Source organism: Triturus cristatus, chromosome 3_1 (genome assembly GCF_964204655.1).
Source record: "Triturus cristatus chromosome 3_1, aTriCri1.1, whole genome shotgun sequence".
NCBI classification, from domain to species: domain Eukaryota; kingdom Metazoa; phylum Chordata; class Amphibia; order Caudata; family Salamandridae; genus Triturus; species Triturus cristatus.
Window position 1 is genome coordinate 1029761263 of NC_140583.1, and position 21326 is coordinate 1029782588.

Consider the following 21326-nt stretch of genomic DNA (forward strand, 5'->3'; position numbering starts at 1 on the left):
TAAACCCTGGCTTTTACACGCGACGCACCCAGGTGTTTTCCTCCAAAGCATTAAGCTCCATCTGATGCCATGTTTGTTGCTCTCTCAATTTCTTAACCAGGTTCAGCCCTTTCAGCTGTCTTCCTGTCAAACAAACAAATTTCCTCACGTTGGTTGAGCAAACCTATTCAACTGTAAGTCAATTCCGAATTTACTCAATTTCTGAATGCACTTCTCTTTCTAAATTAGGTATGGTTGCCCTTACACTCTTTCACTATTTCTTCTTTGTTTAGACTAATCCCGTCCGTCTCCACCTGACACAAGGTAAATCAATTGAGCTCCTTCACAAAGATTTCTGTGAGAGGTTAAGGGGAAGTACCCAAACTGATTTAGGTTTATTATCATTTCACAGGTCCTGAAGAGAGACCCGATGATCCATGGGTCTCGAAACGCGTAGACCTTATACTGTGACCACAAGAGGCTAAAATACCGAAAATTAAGAAGTGTTAGAAGTCAAACTTGGCGCTCTTATAATTAACTCTGTGGTCTTATGAATGTTAAAATTGTGCTTCAATGTGAATTAAGTCTGTGTGATAGTAGGAATGGATGTGATTGCATGAGATGTGTATGTGATATGTCAGGATTGAATGTACAAATGTTGTAAATACTCTATTAATTATTATTTTTTCTAAATATTTAGCCCCTTGGGCAACAGGAAGGTTATAAAGACCTATAAATTAGATTAATAAAATATTGATTCAATCAAACAAAGGAATGAATTTTTGCTTCTGACACATTTTGTTTCACGTTTTCTAAATGTGTACTCCAGAATAATATGGTAGCTTTAATAGAAGGGCAGTTCTAGCACTTCAATTGTTCATAAACCAATAAAGACATGAGCATACTGACAGCCAAAGAAGCGCTCAGGAAATGACAATGATAAAACTTCCTAGACGGGGCAAAAGCCCCCAGTGCAGATGATCAAGCAGCAATGAGCCAACTCTGGAGAGTACGGGATGAAGTAGGCATGAGTGACAAAGGCCTCCAACTCAAAGGATGACAAATCATACCACCAAGGTGCCTGTGGGCCACAGTCGTCAAACTAGCACACAAAGAACACCAGGGAATCGCGAAGACCAAAGGCTGTCTCATTGACAAGGTATGGTTCCCGAACATGGATAAGTGGTAAATGAGAAGGTCAGAGAATGCCCCTCCTGTTTTATCACGAACAGAGATTTACCCCCAGCCCCAGTAATCACAGAAGAAGCTTGCCTGATGCCATGGTCATGCATTACCATGGATTTTAGTAGCTTTTCTGATGGCAGGCTCATGGCTGTTATGGTGGACAGCCGCACCAAGTATCATGTGGCGCAGTTGGTGCAATCAATTGCATTTAGATATGTCAAGCTTACTCTATAGAGAGTCTTTGCACTGCTGGGACATCACAATGAGATCAAGACAGACAATGAGACACAAATTTCAGTCTCACTTTAACAGCTTGTATTTAAAGCATCGCAATGTAAACCCACAGTAGCCTCAGGCAAATAGATAGGGTGAGCGCTTCATGTGCACCCTGAACTGAGCGCTAGGCACAGGGGTGGAGTGCAAGAAGGATGATCAATGCTGCCTGCATCGATTTCTTATAACATATCGACAGACACCCCAAAGTACCACCGGAAGTGCCCCAGTGACCTGTTTTTGTGGAGAGGTGTGCGAGACATTGTGAGAAGTTGGCCTAATATATGCTGTCCACTAGTTATAGTGGGCACCTTGTATCAGTCCAAACAACCCCATATTGGTTATCGGTTATAGACCTATAACCAATAAGGTGGTAGCTATGTAGAGCAGCCTTCAGGCTAAGTCTTGAAGGAATGTAAAGCAGCTTGTTTTACCAGTCTATAATCTCTTGAGCTCCTAAATGAAAGATATCCACACCAGGTATATATATATATAAAATATATGTATTTATTACTAAACACACCCTCCTAGTCTCTTTATGAGTCTAGATGTCAAAACACATAAGTTACACTTCAATAATCACAGTAAAATAGCACAAATACACGTCAGGCCCCTGGGGTGGCCCAAACCATATACTAAAATACTGGTATAAGAACCACAACTTAACTAGACACAAGGCCTAGAGCCTGTAGAATCGCTGGGACCCCAAGGAACCACCCAAGGTAGCGACACAGGGGACCCACGGGGGCCGTGTGCAGTGTGTGAACACAGCCGCGAGCTCCCGTTAGCTTCTATAGGGAAAGTCGCGGTTAGATTTTTAAAGATTAGGGACACTTAGAAATGAGTCAGGACCAAACACTTTTGGTCTTAGGAAGTTCTAGGGCTAACACCCACGGGAGCACCAGAGTACTCATTTTACCTCACCCAGGGAAGCCGGGTGCATAGGTGTTTTTTGGTGTCGGGTCGCGCCGTCGATTTCAGTGGGAGCTGGCGAAGAAGTGCTGCTGCCGTGAAGATGCGAAGTGTACGAAGAGATCCAAGCCTGGATCGAAGATGAGAAGAACCTGAAAGCAGAGGGGACAGAGTCTAGCCAGTGACCAGGAAGGCGATGGACAGATGCCCACCAATGTCGGGTGATTTCAGGTGAAAGATGTGAAGCTTGAGTCTTCAGCCACGAGGACCAGGAGGCATCGAGGACAACCAGGAGCTGGATTCGAGCTATCCCACAAAGGATGTCGAGTGCTGCAGCATCGGTGCCCGGATTGGACACAACAAGCCTTGGCAACAGCAACCCACGCAGAAAAAAGAATGATGCTTTGGTGCAGACCAGCAAGGTCTGAGGGACTCACCACTCGGTAGGGAGTTGGGGAACGTTTGGAGCAACCAGGATCGCTCAAGAAAATTCAAAGCTACCCTCTCAGGGACCCACCAGTCAACAGGACAGGGATCGCGAAGGGACCTCAAGATGAAACACAAAATGGTGGCCCACGCATCACTCGGAATGACCAGGCCAACAATCTTCAGTGGATTTAGTGCTCGAGGTGGGGGCTACAAGTCAGCCCAAGCACAACTTCAAGAGATGTCGAGAAGTCAATGCACTTGCAGAAATGCACAGTAACCAAGAGTTCCGGTTCCACACTACTCACAAGGGCTGTGGGTCTCAGCTTTGCTGGGGACTTGGGGCGGCCTCTAAGATGTCTGGAAATCCTCTTCCTGGGCTGCAAATACTTCGGAGTCCAGCGGGAGCTTTGATAATGCAGACCGGCAAATTGCTTTGTTGTTGCCTGTCAAGCAGGGGAGTCACTCCTTGACCCCAAGGGAGATTTCTTCAGTCCTCTGGTCTTGAGCAGAGTGTTGAAGGTCCAGGATTCAGCTTCAGAGTTTCGTCCAGGGTAATCTAAAGTTCCGGTTACAGGGCATCCTTACTTATACCTAAGGAAGGGGTTGGACTAGCTCTGGGGACCCACCTATAGGAGGGTTTGGAAAGAGGGGTGGGTACACCCATTTCCTTTGTCCAGTTTGGCGTCAGAGCAGGGGTTGGAAGCCCCTGAACCGGTTTGAGCTGGACTATGCACAGGGACACCAAATGTGCCCCCAGTGAAGGACTTCAAAGCACTCAGAGAGTGCCTCCACCCAGCCCCAATACACATAAGCCTGTCTGGGAGGTGGTTACTTCTCCCTGTGACAGGAAACCTATTGTCCAGGCCTCCCCTGACGGAATTTCAGTCAGCAGCAGGAGGCCAGACCCGTGTCTGTGGTTGCAGCATCCATTTTGTGATGCCAGGGCTCTATTAAGTTTCTAATGGGTAGCCCAGTACTGTCATGTCTCTCCCTCTAGAAGGGTGGGATCATGGTGTCGGGGTATGATTCCAAGGTGTTTGACACCAAACACGACATGTGTCCATGCAGCCAGTCCAAAGTTAGCATTTACCGTTTGGTTATAATGCACTTAAGAGTATATGGTCAGGCTGCACTACTGACAACCCCGGAGAAGAGATTCCGAAGGCTGCAGAGGGGCTCAGCTCATGCCTGGGCACCCCCTCACATATAACTAAGCACCCTGCCTTCAGGATTGATAAGGCCTGCCATAGGGGTGACTGAAAGGTTTGTATGTGCAGCATATGGTGAGATATAGTGAACCTATATCTCAGTAAGGGGTGCATGCACCACCTTACCCAGGCTGCAGTAGCAAACCTGTGGTGTCATTTTGGGTGGCTTTCCAGGGGTGGCATAATACATGCTTCAGCCCCTGGTAGGCCTCTGGGGTACCTGTGCCCTGGGTACATAGTATACCATATACTAGGGACTCAAAAGGGTACCTCAGGATCCAATCTGTGATGTACCTAAAGTACAGGGAATCAATTTATAAGAGAAAGCAGATAGGCTGGGGACCTGAATAGCAGGTCCCCAGCCAAAGTAAGTCAAAAACCCTCAAAACACCAGGAAAAAAGTGGGGGCAACCATGGTCAGATTCCACCTTCCTACAGACATCATTCCAGTAAGGCTCAGTTGTAGCCCAGCTCTCATTGCCTTCCAAGCTGCGCTGGAGAGGCGAAAAGCCACAAATGACCGGGTGAGTCAAAACTGCAGAGCCACAGTGATGGACCTAGCCATTGGTGACAAATTGATCATGAGGGACCGACACCCAGGGTGGAGTTCCTCACTCAATTCAAAAAGGAAGTGTGCGAGATCATGAACATTCAAGGGACCATGGTCACCGTTCAAGGAGGGCGGTCATCAGTATCCAGAAATGAGTCCTGGTTCAAGCATTCCAAGTTGGATGGAAACGATCTGGATGTCAGTCAAGGGGCAACAAAAGATGCTTCTATGCCTAATGCAGCTACGTCCAGCCCCCATACAGACTCATGGTCGGCAAGTGCAAGTTAAGAGCTATTGCCCCAAGAAAAGATGGTAGCTACATGCCCGCCATCCAAGGAGGTTTAACCAGACAAGCCGGGAGTAAATGAGAAAGTTGTCACAGCCAGAGGTATGATGGACGAATCACCAAACCTGCACCCTGTCAGAGACTGAGAAACTATGTATGTTTTGTCCAAGTCCTGTGAATGGTCTGGTTTTTTGGTACTATACAAGTAAAAGTTGGAAAGGATGTAGAGTGCCATATGTCCTCTACCCTACATTGTTGCAAACACACAACCAGAGGGCCGGCCTCACACCAATGGAATAAATAAAAGCTGAGTGATCTCCCGTGGTCACTTGGCGTCACCCAGCATACCTGTGTCTGTGCATTACTATATTGCGTGTATTCCAGCGTACCAGTTACGGCCTGCTCACCCTGTGCAGAATTTCACAAAGAAGCAACCCAAGTCCGGTTTTGCCTTCATTGGGGCTCTGAAGTCTGGTGTAGCTTGTCTCTTTCTGAAACCGACCCACTATATTTAATCCACAGGCCAAGAAAATGATTGTTTGTAGCAAGAGCAACTTAGAGGATATTTTTGTTTCCTTTTCAATGATTTGGGCACGGCTATATGCTTTTTCTGAAAAAATACTATAAATGGGTGCTTTGTAGGGGTTTGTAGTGTGTTGGGAAACAAATTTTCGAATTTGACATTCAGGGGTTCAATTCTCAGCAGGTCGATGGTACTCTGTGCCATTCTGTATTGTCACGTTGCTGGAGCCGGCTCTATTAAACCACCAACGACTGGTCAGTGTTTAAAAGTGTCACTGCCATCACCAATCAAGCTGCAAATCTATTTCCGCTGCATACTTTGTGAAATTTTTGCAAAGATTAACAAATGTGGCTAATTTCATGATGGTTGCATAGTTGTAAAAAGTTGGATAAAAGTGTTGCAAATGTAGGAGACGGTTAGAGAAAAAAAGACATCCCCTTCAAAAACAACTTTTTGTGGGAGAATACATGGAAAAAAAGAAAAAACTAAAATATTCTTCAGCATATCTTTTTTGTGCGATTTGCTTCCGCATGACAAAGATTTAACAGGCTCAACTAAATCTGCAGCTTTTGGAATGTGGGAAGATTGTAAACTTTACAACACTTTGCGAGTACAATTTCACCTGCTCCTAGACATGTCACTGTTCAGATCGATAAAACAAAGAGAGCAGAAAACTATTGTCAATTGTCCTGATCTGAAAATGAAAAAGGCGGTTTATGTCTGTATACATGGAGGCATAAACAGCAGTTCTCTTTATTTCTCAGAGAAAATGACGAGCAAGACAACTTAATGAACTAATGCACTGGACTGCAGTGGTCTGAGTGCAGCCTTCAATACAAGTCGCTGGAAGGAACACTCTGCCTTTCTTCCTTCATGCACTGTTAAGCCAAGCAGTTTTGAGACAGGTAAGATGAAACCTTCGAGCCTCAAGTATGCGAAACCAGCCACTATTTGCATAGAATATTGCTATGTACACTTTACCTTAGGGAAAATCGTACATGAAAGATCGAATATGATTATTCAGTCTTAAAATTCAATCTTTACCTAAAAATATTAAGAAGCATGCAAACATTTGAATTTGTGTTATTGCGAACATGTTTAGCAATAAGTTGCAATTTAAGCATGTAAGACTGCATCCAGACAAAAGAGTAAACCTACTTTTCATGACAGCAGTGCAGTGCAGAATCCACTGCCTCAGCGTTGAATCTCCCATGAGGAAGACCATCTTTCCTGCCAGGCAGTTTCGCTTCTCTTCAGAATTTTTAAATGCAGTAATGTTGCAAAAAACAGGGTGCCATTTGTTTCCTAAGAAATAGCCACTAGGAAATGGGGAGTGCATTCCAGTCCTGCAAGTCTTCATCAAGGACTGATTTCGCTCTAGAAGACAAAAGATAAATATATTTTTTTCTATTTTATTTTTTATTTTTTGATAAATATTTTTTCTTGAAATCAAGGCATGATCAATAAAGGTATCCCAGTACATGTACAATGGCAATACTGATACATTACAAATGCTACTGAAGACATGGCGGTCACAAACAATACTTTCCGTCCCCATTAAGACATATTCAGGTCTCATCTATAATATCTGCGCTCGCTCTTGGAGGTTCACATATCTCACCTCTGTATGTGTTTCAGACCTGCGTCCATTTATTCGGGCACCCCCTGGCTTCATGTACGGATTTTTCCGTGACCATACACGAGTCCATATCTTTGCCCCATTCCTCGATCCCAGGTGGGCTCTGAGCCTTCCGCAATCACGCAATATTGCGTTTTGCCACCATCAGCCCCAAGGTGACCCAAGTACGCTTCTTGAAATTTATGTCAGTAGGGCTCCAGATGTTTAAGAGGGCCAGTTTAATGTTAGATAAATAATTTTTAATTTACTTTTTTGAGAAATCTGCGCACCAGTTTTCAGCAAATGTGGGAAAAACAGTTGAATCCAAGATATCATCAATGACCAGATTCACAAAGGTAAACTGAGACAAAAGTCTAACTTTATTACCTTTAAATGTCCTTTGTGAAAACCGAAAGCCGTAAAGTGACTGCAGAAAAGATTTACATAGAAATTTGCCTTTATCAATATATATCGTCTATCTATTTTCCATAATATTTCAACGCAGAGAACTCACAGTCTCTGAATTTGTGATGACATACAGTCAGTATCTGTCCCTATTAATGTATTTTAATTCCAACTAATGATTGTTCCCCTTGCTAAGTTATGTGTCAGGTTATGCTGTCTATAGTTGCTTCTTCATTTCTCCTATGAGTGCTCACTTTCATACTGCAACAGTACAATGCTCATATATTTAAATAAACATTTATTCTGTGCTGCGTTAAGCCCTTCAGAATATGTCTACTTGTGTGATGCCGACTCAGGCCCCTTCATTAACCTGCTTCTGGGCTTGTAGCATATGGTTTAAATTAGTATCTGCATTTCTAGACTGCTTCCAATCTGTGTCAGTCTGGGACACTAAAGAGGGAGACTAATTTATAGATTAACTATTCTGAACTTGACACTGAAGTCCATTAGTCCTTAATCGTATGCTAATCTCAAGTGAGGCCTGTAGCACGGATGACAATAGATCAGCTATTGTCTCTTGAAGTGTAAAAAATACTTCAGATGAAAGTCCTGGGTGCTACACACAATACACCAGGTATGGCCTCCAAACTTTGGCACAATACTTACAGAGCTGGGAACTCCACAGAGGGATACAACAGATAAGGCCTCTAAAACTAGGGAACATTTCCTAGATGATAAAGCTGGACAGGGTAGGTCCTATTGTTTCTACAGAACTTATAATTATTCTAGAAATTGAGTATGATGCTCCAGGTGACACACATATACATTTGCACAATATTCCAGAACAGGCCTCGGGAGCTGGAGAAAAATACTTGGGGGATGTCTTTCAAACTGATTATGATATTCTAAATAAGCCCTCCATAGCTGCATACTATGAACAAGCAGAGGTCTCCAGAGAAGAGTATAATCCTCCAGATGAAATTTCTATATCTGAACACAAACCTCAAGAAGAGTCCACAAGTGCTGGGAACAATCCTTGTGTTGATGAACATGAAGTATGAAAGGATACGCCAGATGAGGCATTTGTAGCTCAATACAATACTCTAGAGGTTTTCTCTAGAATTGAAGCTATTAAGTCCTGCTTTTCTGATGAGGTACGAAGAGCTATCCATTAGATGCCTGGATGGGTATTTAGTGCTAGATGTGAATCTCTGGAGGAGTCTTTTAGAGCTGGATATGATAATCAAGATCAGGAATCCACAGATGTAAGAAATACTCCAGGCAAGGGCACTAGAAGTGGAAAATAATGCTTCAGGTCTAGTCTCTGGACCTGAATGTGATATTTGAGATGAGGTGTTTACAGATTAATGCAGCACTCAATGAGAGATATTTGAGGCCAGACCTGATATTCCACACAAGGCTCCAGATTTGGATACAATACTGCAAATAAGGCAGCAGATAAGACCACAAGAGATGAAGAGAGTTGGACAAAAGACCCTGTGGTGAGAATGATGCACTTTCATGAAGACAGCTGGAGACTCAAGTAAGCAGAAACTCCTTATTTGAACAGCTATCCATCTTGAACTTCCTCCCACTACAGCTGGAATCTTAGAATGCTAGTTTATCTACATTCCAGTCTGCAGGATGAATCATTACTTTGGAGAGAAAAGAACACAGCAAAGGAAGATATTACACTTCTCTCTCCCCATAAAGCAAACATTAATACATTATATGCAAAGAGTCACCAGTCCTGCAAAATATGCCAGATTACTAATACAGTGAGACAACTATGACACTTAATATGTCAATGCAGTGCAAAATCCAAAACAAACTGTGGTTTCTTAACAACTCTTAATCGTCTCCTGCACACAACATGCTCTGTTGTTATGGCACTCTCACTCAAATTGCCATCACCATTCATAACTCCACTAAATTCACTATCGGAATGCACTCCTCCATCTCTACCCATCCTACTGTTATGACACAAAACATCAACACGCTCTTTATCCCATACTCTGCCATAATGAGCATTGATGACATTTCTAAAAAGTTTTACAGCAAACCCAACCACGGTGTGAATCTTCAAAGAGGGACCAACATTCACCAGAACATCTGCCGCATTTTTTTATGCACATGTTTCAATCAGGCAATCAGGAATTGATAAAGCTCAGCAAATCACCTGTGAGGGTCTCAAGGCACTGGAGTTGATAGCTGCTTTGTGGTGATCTTGTTCATTCGAACAGCCAGATCTTGTGTACTTTCCTGATTTGCTGGAGCGATGAGGACAGGGGCAGCTCCTCCGTTAAGGCAAAGGAGCGTCACCCTACTAAAAAAAGCCCCCAGAGATAGAAAAAATAAAATGGTAAAAAAGTTAATTGATTACCATTTTATTTTTCATAACCCCGTCCTGATCCAAGCGTCAGGACGAGGGGCAGGGCTTTCGGCTTTCTGCTACTGTCGGTCAGGTCGCAGCAGAAAGCAGTGATGGGCAGGGCACTTTAAGTTGAAAGTGCACATGTCTTTTTCGCCAGCTGTCTTGCGATGGCCAGCCACACATGCATATTTTAAACCTCTCTAATCCAGATGTCTAAGATAGCTGAGTTAGAGACAACATAGGGATCTAGTGTCCTCGGGAGCAGCAAGAGAGTAGGATTATTTTTTCTTTACTTATTTGTATACTTTTATTTTTGTCTCCCCCACCACACCACCCTCCTTATATGCCAACCGCCACAGGATGAGGAGGGCCTGAGGTGCAGTGGAAGGTCATTCCAGACTTTGACCTCAAGCTGTGAGAAGAAGTGCCCTTCACTGTTGTCTCGGTAAAGGGAGACAGTTCGTAAGCGTGTGAGTGGTCTGTGGAAGGTTATGCATGTGTTACTATATGCTGGTCCTTCATTGTGCAGGGCTTTGCATGCGTGGGTCAACATCTTGAACTGTCATCTCTTCTGGATTGGGAGCCAGTGTTGCTTCTTGAGGTGTGGGGGTTATGTGGGTCTGTCTGGAGAGGTTCAGGATGAGTTTTGCCTTAAAATTTTATATTGTCTGTAGTCCCATCAGGAGCTGTGTGGTGCCCCCTATGTAGAGTGTCTTCCTGTAGTCCAGCCTGCTGATGATGAGTACCTGCATGATTGTCCTTCTGATGTTGACTGGGAGCTACCTGAAGGTCATGTGGAGCATGTGTAGGGTGTGGAAACTGGTGGATGAGACTGCCTTAACCTGTTTCTTCATAGATAGATTGCTGTCCAAGATGATGCCGAGGTTGGAGGAGTTGTCGGTCGGGGGGAGATGGGCCGACTTCAGCAGGCCACCAAGCATAGTTCCATGATAAGGACTTCCGTCTTGTCTGTGTTGAGCTTGAGACAGTTCTCCTCCATCCAGTCAGTGACATTTATCATACATCTGTGGAAGTTGGCTCTAGTGGTGGAAAGGTATTCTGACAGCAAGGTGATGAGCTGGGTGTCATCGTAGTAGATGGTGTTGAGTCTGTGCAATCCCACGATGTTGGCCAGGGGGGTCATGTACGTGTTGAAGAGGGTGTGGGGGAGGGGCGATCCTTGGGGGATGCCATAAATAATATTCTTGGGTTCCAAGGTAGATAGTGGGAGAAGGATTATCTGGCTTCTTCTGGTGAGGTAAGAGGCAATCCATTTAAGGGAGTCTTCCTGGATTCCAATGTGGTGGAGTCTGTTGATCAAGATGCAATGGCGGACAGTGTTGAAGGTGGATGACATATCCAGGAGGATGAGGGCTGCTGTTACGCTGCGGTCCAGGAGGTCCCTGATGTCATTGGTGGCTGAGATCAAGGTTGTCTTAGTGCTGTGGTTAGCTCGGAATCCTGGTTGAGAGGGGTCCAGGAGGTTGTTGTGTTCCAGTTGTTCAGTGAGATGCTCGTTGATTGCCGCTTCGAGAATATTCACTAGAAAGGGGATTAGGGAGACTGCTGGTTGGTGGATGGTTTTTTCAGGAGGGACCTCACTTCAGCATGTTTTGAGTCCTCAAGGAAGGAGGTCGAAGTGATGGAGGTATTCAGGACTTTCTTGAGCTTGTCACCAATCGTCTTGCTCCTGAGGTTGAAGATGTGGCGGGGACAGGGATCCATGGGGGCTTCCAAGTGCATGGAATTCATGATGGAGATTGTGCTTTGTGTTGTGAGAGGGTTCCAATGGGTAAACAGGTGTTTGGGTTTTGTGTTTGAAGGCGACTAAGATCTTGTCATGGAAGAAGTCTTCCGGGGTGTCACACAGTTCTTGGGAGGCAGTGATGTCAGTCTTGGCAGCTGTGGGGTTGGAGAACTCCTTCACAATAGTGAGGAGTTTCTTGCTGTGGTTCGTGCTGGCTTCTATGTGTTCTGCTAGGACGTTCTTCTTCATTTCTTTTAGGAGGGGTGGTAATGGTTGAATGCTGTTTTAAAGGCTGTATGGTCTCCTTTCTCTTTGCTTGTGCACCACTTCCTTTCTAGTTGCTGACAGTTGTGTTTGGTGTATTTCAGCTCCACAGTGAACCAGCTTGTCTTCTGGCAGGTCCTTTGAATTTGGCTGCCTTGATGGGGCAATTCTTTCTGTATATTCAGTGATACATTGGGAGAAATTCTTCACAGCCTGTTCTGGGGATGGATGTTGTGCCTGGGAGGTGGCAGTTGAGAGCATTGTTTAACGGGCCTTTTGATATCTTTTACCGGTTTCTGCGTGTGGAGCTGGGGAGCATGGTGCCAGTGCTGGTAGGTCCTGAGATGGTGAAGTGGGCGCTGTAGTGGTCGGTTCAGGTGAGCCGTGAGACCTGGTTGTACTTGACTCTGTCGCTAACGTGAAAAAGGGGTTGAGCATGTGTCCTTTGATGTGGTTAGGGTCAGTGACAAGTTGCTTGAGGCCGATGTTGCTCATGCATATTAGGAGGTAGGTTGTGTAAGTATCACTGGGGTAATCAAGGTGTAAGTTAAGATTCTCAAGGAAGATGTAGTGCTTGGAGTCAATGGCAATCAAGGTAATGAGGTCAGGGATGGCATGGTCCTGGTGATCTGCAGGCGAGGGTGCCTCTGATGGTGCTTTTACCACCTCTGTGAAATTGGACGTTGAGATGCTCAATTATTGGGTTTGAGTTGTCTGAGGAGGTCATGCAGCAGATGGTGTCCTTGGAGATGATGGCAATTCCACCTCCATGTTTGTTGGTTCAGTCCTGGTGTGTTATCTTGTAGCCTTCGGGAAGTGGCAACAGCGATGTCCTGCACAGAGTTTTAGCCAGGTCTCTGTGAGGAAAATGATGTCTGAAGTGAGGGATGAGATCTTTTCTAAGATCTCTGTGGCATGTTTGCCATGCAATCATGCTTTGAATAGAAAGCACTGGAGTTGTGCTCTGGCGGTCTCTTCAGGTGCAGCAGCAGTGCTGGCAGAAGAATTGTCCTCTGGTAGTGCGTGGAGATGTGCGGCAGCAGTTGTTGTTGTCAATGCACTTAAGATGCAGGGCTCATATGTCTGCGGCCATGTAGCTGCGTGTGGTGAGAGAACAAGGGTCCCTTGCACTGGGCGCGGTCCAGGCACGGATGGGCTTGCCTTTGGCGCTCCCGCTATGCATGCCCACATTGTGGCCTCCTTAAATAGTCCTGGGAAGAGGGAGGGGCTAGTGGGAGGCATACAGCGGGAAAAATATGGCGGGAGCAGAGAACAGAGAGAGAATACAAGTGGGCAAACAAAGGTCAAATAAACAGTGGGAAATGCAAAGAAACAGTACTATAAGGAATAGAAATAACTAGAGGACTTGGCGGTCCCAGTTACCCAAGTGCATGATCATTAACAGAGGGGGAGCGGCATGCTGACCATGGGTCTGCTCACAGGAGCCATGCTGCAGCCTCCATAACTAGTCCTAGGAGGTAGGTGGGGCAAGCAGGAGGCACTGAGCAGGAAAAAGACAGCAACAGTGGTGAACAGGGAGATTATAACAGTGGGCAAACAAAAGCCAAACAAACAGTGGGAAATGCAAGAAACAGTACAGAATAGGTTACAAATAACTAGACATCTCCATGGTCCTAATTACGGTGAAGCGGGAACAAGGAGAAAATAACAGTGGGCCGACAAAGGTTAAACAAACAGTGGAAAATGCAAAGAAAAAGTACAGTAAAGGTTACAGATAACTAGGGGACTCTTCGGTCCCAATTTCCCACTAGTGCGACGATCAGCAGCGGGGGAGAGGTGCGCTGACGAGAGGTTGAGGGGATGCTTACAGGAGCTGTGCTGCACCCTCCATAAGTAGCCCTGGCAATTGGGAGGGGCTAGCAGGAGGTGGGAGGCAGGGAAAAACAGTGGGAGCAGCAAACAGGGAGAAAAATATGAGTGGACAAACAAAGGTCAAATAAACAGCTGGAAATGCAAAGAAACAGTACAATAATTAACCAGAGGACTCGGAGGTCACAGTTACCCAAGAGTGTGATCATCAGCAGTGGGGGAATGGACACTGACCAGCTTGTAAATTACCACAGCTGGTAAATTATCTTCTCTCACTGTCCAGTTACCTGAACTATTGTCTATGAAACCCTTGTTCCATCCTATCCTTCAGGAGCAGACTTTAGAGCTGGGTACTCATCCTTTGAAAAGTTCAAGCATTGATTTTCCTGTTTAAGAGTGAGGAGACCTGGTTTATGCTGTAGTCTTTTTTTGCAGTTACAGCTTTTAAACTGATCCATTCATTAATGCTAACTGTGTGCCATCCTCCAGAGTTTTATTCAACCTCTCAATAGAACTATTAGTCTGTGACTGGTAGAAAATAATTTTTTTGAGATCATTACCACTCTTTCAAATAACATTCCACTTTACAGGAACACAATTGTACCCCCATTTTATGTGAGAAGATTATTAGGATAACTGTCATGTCTAACTATGTATAAAAACTTGAGGACAGTGCTGGAGTGATGTCTCTCATGCATGAGAATTCAACAGAGCCTCAACACTAATCAATATACTAATCAATGAAGAAGGGCATGTTCTACACATATAGGTCCCAACAGATCTATTGTTACCTGTTCTTATCAATATGAAGGTAGCTACTGACAACGCAGAGGTAGTTTTCCTCCCTTTAACCCATACTTACTGCAACAGCATTCCATAGAGTCTCTGATCATGTGTTTTACATTTCTATCTAATGCAGGCTGCAAAACATCACTTCCCAACATTTCTTTCAGATTCGCAATACTTGTATGACCTTCATGCTCAAGACAGCATTTTATTTATTACACATTCTGGCGGTCTAGTCAGGTATCTCTTATAAGATACACTTCATCAACATCTAAGTCATTTCTAATCAACCACCACACGTTCCATAACTTGATCAGCTCAACACCATCAACCTCTCCTTCAGAAAGTAACTGAAGTACTTTCTTTAGAACCTTATCACTTTCTACCCCTTACCACCAGTCATCCTGCAGAATTGAACCCTGTGTAGCTATACACATAGTTATGTTTTCTTCTTCCCATTCACCCTCTGAAGAAAATGTTTTTTCAGATACTACTTCCTCAATCCCTACTAAAACTGAAAGGCAATTGACTAAACAGTTACTTGCACCTGGGATGTACTTTACATCAAAGGGGACTTCTTGTATTGATTTATTTATTTATTTAATTTATAAGGCGCGACAGCTACCCTAGGAGGGTTTCCCGGCGCCACAACGGACTAGGTGAAAAAATAGCAGCTTGTTGAGATTATTGGTTAAATAACCAAGTCTTCAGAGATCTGCGGAAGCGGGTGCAAATTGTTTCTTTGCGGATAGCTAAGGAAAGAGATTTCCAGAGGGAGGGGCCAAGATAGGCGAAAGATTTGCCTCCCATCCTGGAAAGTTTGAATCTGGGTACAGTAAAGTTTCCGTGAGTTGCAGAATGGAGGTGGCGAGTAGGAACATAGGGGCTGACAAGAGATTGCAGATACTGTGGTGCCGTGCCGATTTTGATTTTGAACATGTAACTCAGGGCTTTGAACTTAATACGGTTCTCCACCCTGAGCCAATGCAGGTCACAGAGGTAGCTAGAGATAGAGGTAGCTCTGGGAACCCTGCAGAGTAGTCTTGCTGCAGAGTTCTGTACCATCTACAGAGCCAAGGTATAGAACATTACCGTAGTCAAGCCTTGAGGTGATGAGGGCTTGAACTACTGTTCTCTGAGTAGCATCTGGCAGCATCCAGATGATCTTCCTAAGCCACTTCAAGATGGTGAAGCAGGTGGCAGTAACCTTGACTGCCTGGTGGTGCATGATTAGCGAGTCGTCAATGGTTATGCCTAAGTTGCGGACATGGCTGGAAGGCCGAGGAAGTGCACCCATCTCGTTAGGTCAGTGTAGTGGGCCCCAGAGATCATTGTTCTTGCCAAGGATCAGGACCTCAGTTTTATCGCTGTTAAGTTTTAGATGGTTGTGGTTCATCAATGTAGCAATTTTCCCTAGACCTAGCTGAAGGAGAGATGTTGTGCTGGAATTACTATTAGAGAGAGAGAAAATAATCTGGGAGTCGTCAGCGTAGGTAAATAGAGTCAGTCCAGCATCTTCGGCAATGTCGGCTAACAGTCTGACGTATAAGTTAAAAAGCAGCGGGCTAAGGATGGAGCCCTTGGGGTACCCCATAGGGTGAAAGGTGAATGTCAGAGCTAGCAGTGGCGGAGAAAATTTGGAAGGTGCGGTTAGCCAGAAAAGAGAAAAGCCAGTATAAGGCTGAGCCACAGATGCCAAGTGAACTCAGTGTGTTGATTAGTATAGGGTGGGATACTGTGTCAAACGCTGTGCTGAGGTCTAACAGTATGAGAGCAACAGTATCTCCAGCATCCTGATGATGGCGCAACCTCTCCGTAACACCCAACAATGTTGTTTCTGTGGAAAAACCCGCTCTGAAACCAGATTGAGATGGGTGGAGGATTTTGTTGGTTTCTACGAACTTGGAGAGATGGGAATGGATGTGTTTCTCCAGGATTTTAGCGAAGGCTGGCAGAAGGTAGATAGGTCGGTAATTGGAAACTTATACCTTTCTTCATATCTGGAGGAGATACAATGAAACCCTTTTCTTGTAAAGAGCTTTATCAAAGGTTTATGGTCAGTACAAACCTGAAATTTAGTCTTCCACTCAAAATTCCTAAATTGGTTTAATGTCCAATAAAATGCTATAGCTTCCTGCTCTATCACAGAGTAATTATAACCCGAACATCTAAGAGTTTGAGATGCACTTGCTATGAGTTGTTTTTTACCTTATTTTTGGGGTATCAACATTGCACCTATATCTTTTGAACTGGCATCAGTAACTAGCAGTCTCTGCAACTGAAATGAAAGCATTTGAGCATGGTGCGTTATCTAACTCTCAATTGAAATTTATTGTCACTTCTTGCCCCTAATAAATCCTTTTTGAAATTTCCAATCAATTTTCCCCAGTGCTTAATTTGTTAAAGAATAGGAGCTGATGCCCAAAGCTTTGCTCAAAATCCAATGGCCGGCACTGGCATACAAATCCCAAAGCTGCATAGTCAAGAATACACCTCTTTAATCAACTTCCAGACACTCCCTACCCCTTTATCCCACTCCTGCATGCTGTTCCTTTCTCCCCTTGTGACAGTTTTTCCTTTTTTCTCTTTCTCATTTTTTCTCCGTTTAGTATTTTCCCTCTCTTGCTCTCATGAAATGTTGGATGAGGACAAATAATTCCCAGTCCACATAAATGAGTTCTGGTGGCACCCCACTAGCCACAAATATATGTGCCGGTGGCCCTCATCAGCACCCACTGGCTCAAATTAAGCACTGATTTTCTCATATTGACCATTGTGCGTACATCGTTTTTAATACATTTTACATAGTACTATGCCATTCAAGAAAACAACTACAACTCCTCTTTATTTATAGGAACTTTCAGAGATTTAATAACATCAACCATTTCCTTCTTGGAGCTAATACCATTTCCTGTAATCAAGTATCCCAAATAATTTATTTCTGACACATCAAACTTTTATTTCTCAACTTTTAAAGTTAGTCCTGATTCTACCAATCTATTCAACACTCTACAAACCTTCTCATTATCCTCTCTGAAAGCTCCATCATATATTCAAAGATAGTGGTGGTAGCACCTACCTTCTGGAATTCCTCTTAAAAGTTACATCATTATCCTCTAAAACATAGCAGCTGTGAATATTACTCCAAAATGTTTTCTTTTGGACTTGAAAGTATCAATTGAAGATATAAAAGCAGTCAATTCTTGTGAACGTTCATCTAATTTTACCTGGTTGTAAGCTGAGACTAGACACAGTGCTACGTAAACAAATGATGAACGGAATGCTGAATAAATCATACATTCACTCCCGTCAAGAGATCTGGGTTAAATCCATCGTACTTTTGCTCACCATGCCACCCCAGTTTAAACCTAGCCATATGCAAATCAGTCTTGAACCTGTGCCTCATGGGAACAATCCAGACCAAACTGCCAAGCCAGGCCGAATGCATGCCTAAGGCAAGCCCTTCTGCGCCCGTTCACGCCTGAACGCTGCAGGCTGCCAGGAAATGCTGCCCGTATTCCAACAGGTATGTCCTGTGCCTAGGATGTGCTATTCAAGAGAGAGGTTGTTGCAATTGGGATATGCTGAATCCTGTCCTGGGGGGAGAAATAATCCTCAAGCAGTGGAGACCCTCTCAGAGGGGAACTGCCCTCATTGTGGCTGGTCATTAGTAGACACTGCTCGTACCTTACTTGCCCTTCATGCCGACTCAAAGGGGAATCTTTTAGGTAGAGGACAGTCTGCTGGGATAGAGAAGCAGTCTGAGGGGGAACCAGCAGTACCCTTTCAGGGGCTCTATCTTAATGTCAGATCTATCGCAAAACACGTGACAGAAATTTGTGATTTGCTAGACGATGCCAAACCGGATATCTGTCTTTTTACTGAGACGTGGCTGAACAACGATGCCACACCAGCATTGGCAATGGCATTCCCAGCGGATTATTCAGTTGTGCACTTAGACCGATCAGGAAAGAGGGGTGGAGGTCAGCCTGCTTGCTTGCAGCCATGGAGTCCCTTGATCTCTCTTCTAGAGTAGTTCGCCCAACTCATTTGGCGGGTCATGTATTGGACACCATCTTTTCCAACATCTCAGAACTAATAGTGGAACCTCCGCAGAGGGTAGGCTGGATGGACCTCTCGGTACTAAGCTTTTCCTGGGCCCCCTTAAAATTGCGTGGTCTTCCGCAACCTCACAAAGAACTCCGCAGAGCTTGGAAAAAGGTGACAGCCTCCGCCTTTAGCAGTGTTTATACTCTTCCTGCATTTAGGAACTGCAATGATTGTGACATGGCTTTAGAATTATTTGAGGCCTCTATAACAGATGTCCTTGACTCCATTGCACCACTGAAGATGGTAAAAATCCAGGCCAGGGCAGCCCCTGTCCCGTGGTATACAGATACACTTAGAAGGGAAAAAGCCCTATGTAAGGTAAAAGAAAGGAAATGGAGAAAATCCAAATCTGAGCAAGATGAACGGTGTTACCGAGAGGCCCACTGAATTTATTTTAATAGCTGTAACGTAGCCAGGAGTACCTATTTAGGCTCTCGCATCATGGGAGCCAAAGACTCCTCGCGGGAGCTCTTTGCCATCCTGAAGGAGTTTACAAATCCACGGGGGAATAATCCACTCCCGCCATCCACACAGGAATTATGTGATCACTTAGCGACCCACTTCACTAATAAGATCGACAGAATATATCACTCCTTTGGGCCTGAAGAGGATGTTTATGAGAGAGCCCTCCTCCAGGGAAACCCCTACTCCCCGAGCTTAGAATGCTTCCCCATCATTACTGGTGAGCAGGTGGGTGTTCTACTATCTCAGGCAAAATCGGGTTATGCGTCAGACCCAGTACCACCTGCAGTTATGTCCCGGCTAACCCCTGTCTTCGCGTACAGACTTGCAGACATCTGTAACATCTCATTAGCGACAGCCACTTTTCCACGCAAATGGAAAAATGCACGCATAACGCTCCTGCTCAAAAAGGCTCTAACAGATCGTACTGATCTACAGAATTACAGGCCAATCTCCCTTCTCCCTTGTTGCTATAAAATCATGGAGACACTAATCAACCCGAAAACTTTCTTACTATCTAGAACAGAACAAAATACTAGATCCATCCCAGTCCGGCTTTCGCGCATCCTACAGCACCGAGGCCGCCTTACTAGAGGTTACCGATACGCTAAGGATGTCACTGGATAAGGACTCTACAGTTATGTTAGTGCTGCTCGATCTGTCGGCAGCCTTTGACACCATCTCTCATCGTATCCTGTTGAACAGGCTTCGAGAGATTGGTGTCAGAGGTCTGGCCTTGAAATGGATTCAGAATTATCTGTCCGACAGAACACAATGCATCCAGTTGGACTCTTTTGTGTCACATTCAGCTGCGGTGGTTAAGGGGGTTCCTCAAGGCTCTATATTGAGCCCCAAGTTATTCAACCTATATGTCGCCCCCTTGGCCTCAATCATTAGAAACTGTGGCTTTGAAACTTTATCCTACGCTGATGATACGCAGCTGATAGTGGACATAGAGAACGACCCTGCAGTAACAAAATCTAAGTTCATAAACTGTATGACTAGTATAGCAAGTTGGATGAGGAAGAACTTTCTGCAACTTAACTCCTCCAAAACGGAGATACTGTTGTTTGGCAAGGCAGAAGAACTGTGGTTCTCCGACTGGTGGCCATCAGAACTAGGAGAAGCTCCTTCCCCAAGAGGGTGGGCTAAGAACCTAGGGGTTAGAATAGACAATAAGCTATCAATGGAAGAACAGGTGAAGACTCTCGCAGGCACCTGCTTCGGGACCATGCGGATGCTCAGAAAGATCTTCCCCTGGATCCCGCTAAACGCCAGAAAGGCCCTCATTCAGTCGCTCCTAATCAGTCACCTTGACTATGGCAACTCTTTGTTGGTAGGAATTAGGGAAGACCTGTTATCCAAACTGCAGGTTGTGCAAAATACGGCAGCTCGCCTTGCCCTTAATAAACCAGCATGAACCCCTTCCCTTCCTCTCCTACGCCAACTACATTGGCTTCCTGTTAGGAAACGCGCTATCTTCAAGCTGCTATGCATGGTCTTTAAGTCCCTGCACGGAACGGGACCACCTTACTTGACTAATAAAATTGAACGCTATCCACCTAGACGACAACTCAGATCCAGCAATCGCAGCCTGCTCTGCAGCCGGAGAATAAGGAAAGTCAAAATGGGTGGTCGTGCTTTCTCTTATCTGGCCCCCAAACATTGGAACAAGCTCCCTTAACAAATCCGTGCCTTCCCCAACCTTCCACAATTGAAAAAAATGCTCAAGACCTGGCTATTCTAAAGATTTTATTTTACATTTAGCCTTCCTTCTCTGGCGCCGAGAGATCCCCCTGGAGATGATTCGTGCACCATACAAATGAGTCTAAAGTAAAGTAAAAGGTCCTCCCTGGACTGAAAATAAGCATCTTGGGACCAGTTTCTGGGTATTGCCCTTCATCAGCCAGGCTAGCTTGATTCCAGTGGCAGAGTGAGCAAGGGACCCACGTCTGGGCATAACCATCCCACTTAGGGTTAAAAGTGCTACGCGAAAAAATGATTGACGGAATGCTGAATAATTTGCCATCCTGAAGGAGTTTACAAATGGGAACAGTCCAGTCCGAACTGCCAGGCCAGGTCCTCCCTGGACTGGAAACAAGCATCCTAGAACCGATTTCGGGCTTTCAGCCCTCATCATCCAGGATAGTTTGACTCCAGTGGCATGGAGAGCACGAGACCCATATGTGGCATACCCGTCCCACTCGGGGTGACAAATGCAAAAAGAACAATGTCATACATTCACCCCAGTACAGAGATCTGGGCCTAAGTCCATCGTTTTTTTGCTCAGCATGGCATTCCAGAACGATGGATTTAACCCAGATCTCTTGACTGGGGGTATATGTATGATTTATTCAGCGTTCTCTCCATCATTTGTTTGCATAG

General features: G+C 44.8%; 1 protein-coding gene across 1 annotated transcript in view; it reads right to left on the bottom strand.

Annotated features, from left to right (window-relative positions):
* LOC146861441 (NXPE family member 1-like) overlaps positions 1 to 21326 on the bottom strand; it is a 110827-nt gene that overhangs the window by 12764 nt on the left and 76737 nt on the right. The window contains exon 4 of the mRNA XM_085646242.1: positions 6504 to 6722. Within this exon, the coding sequence (XP_085502368.1) occupies positions 6504 to 6722 (219 nt within the window). The remainder of the gene's footprint in view (positions 1 to 6503; positions 6723 to 21326) is intronic.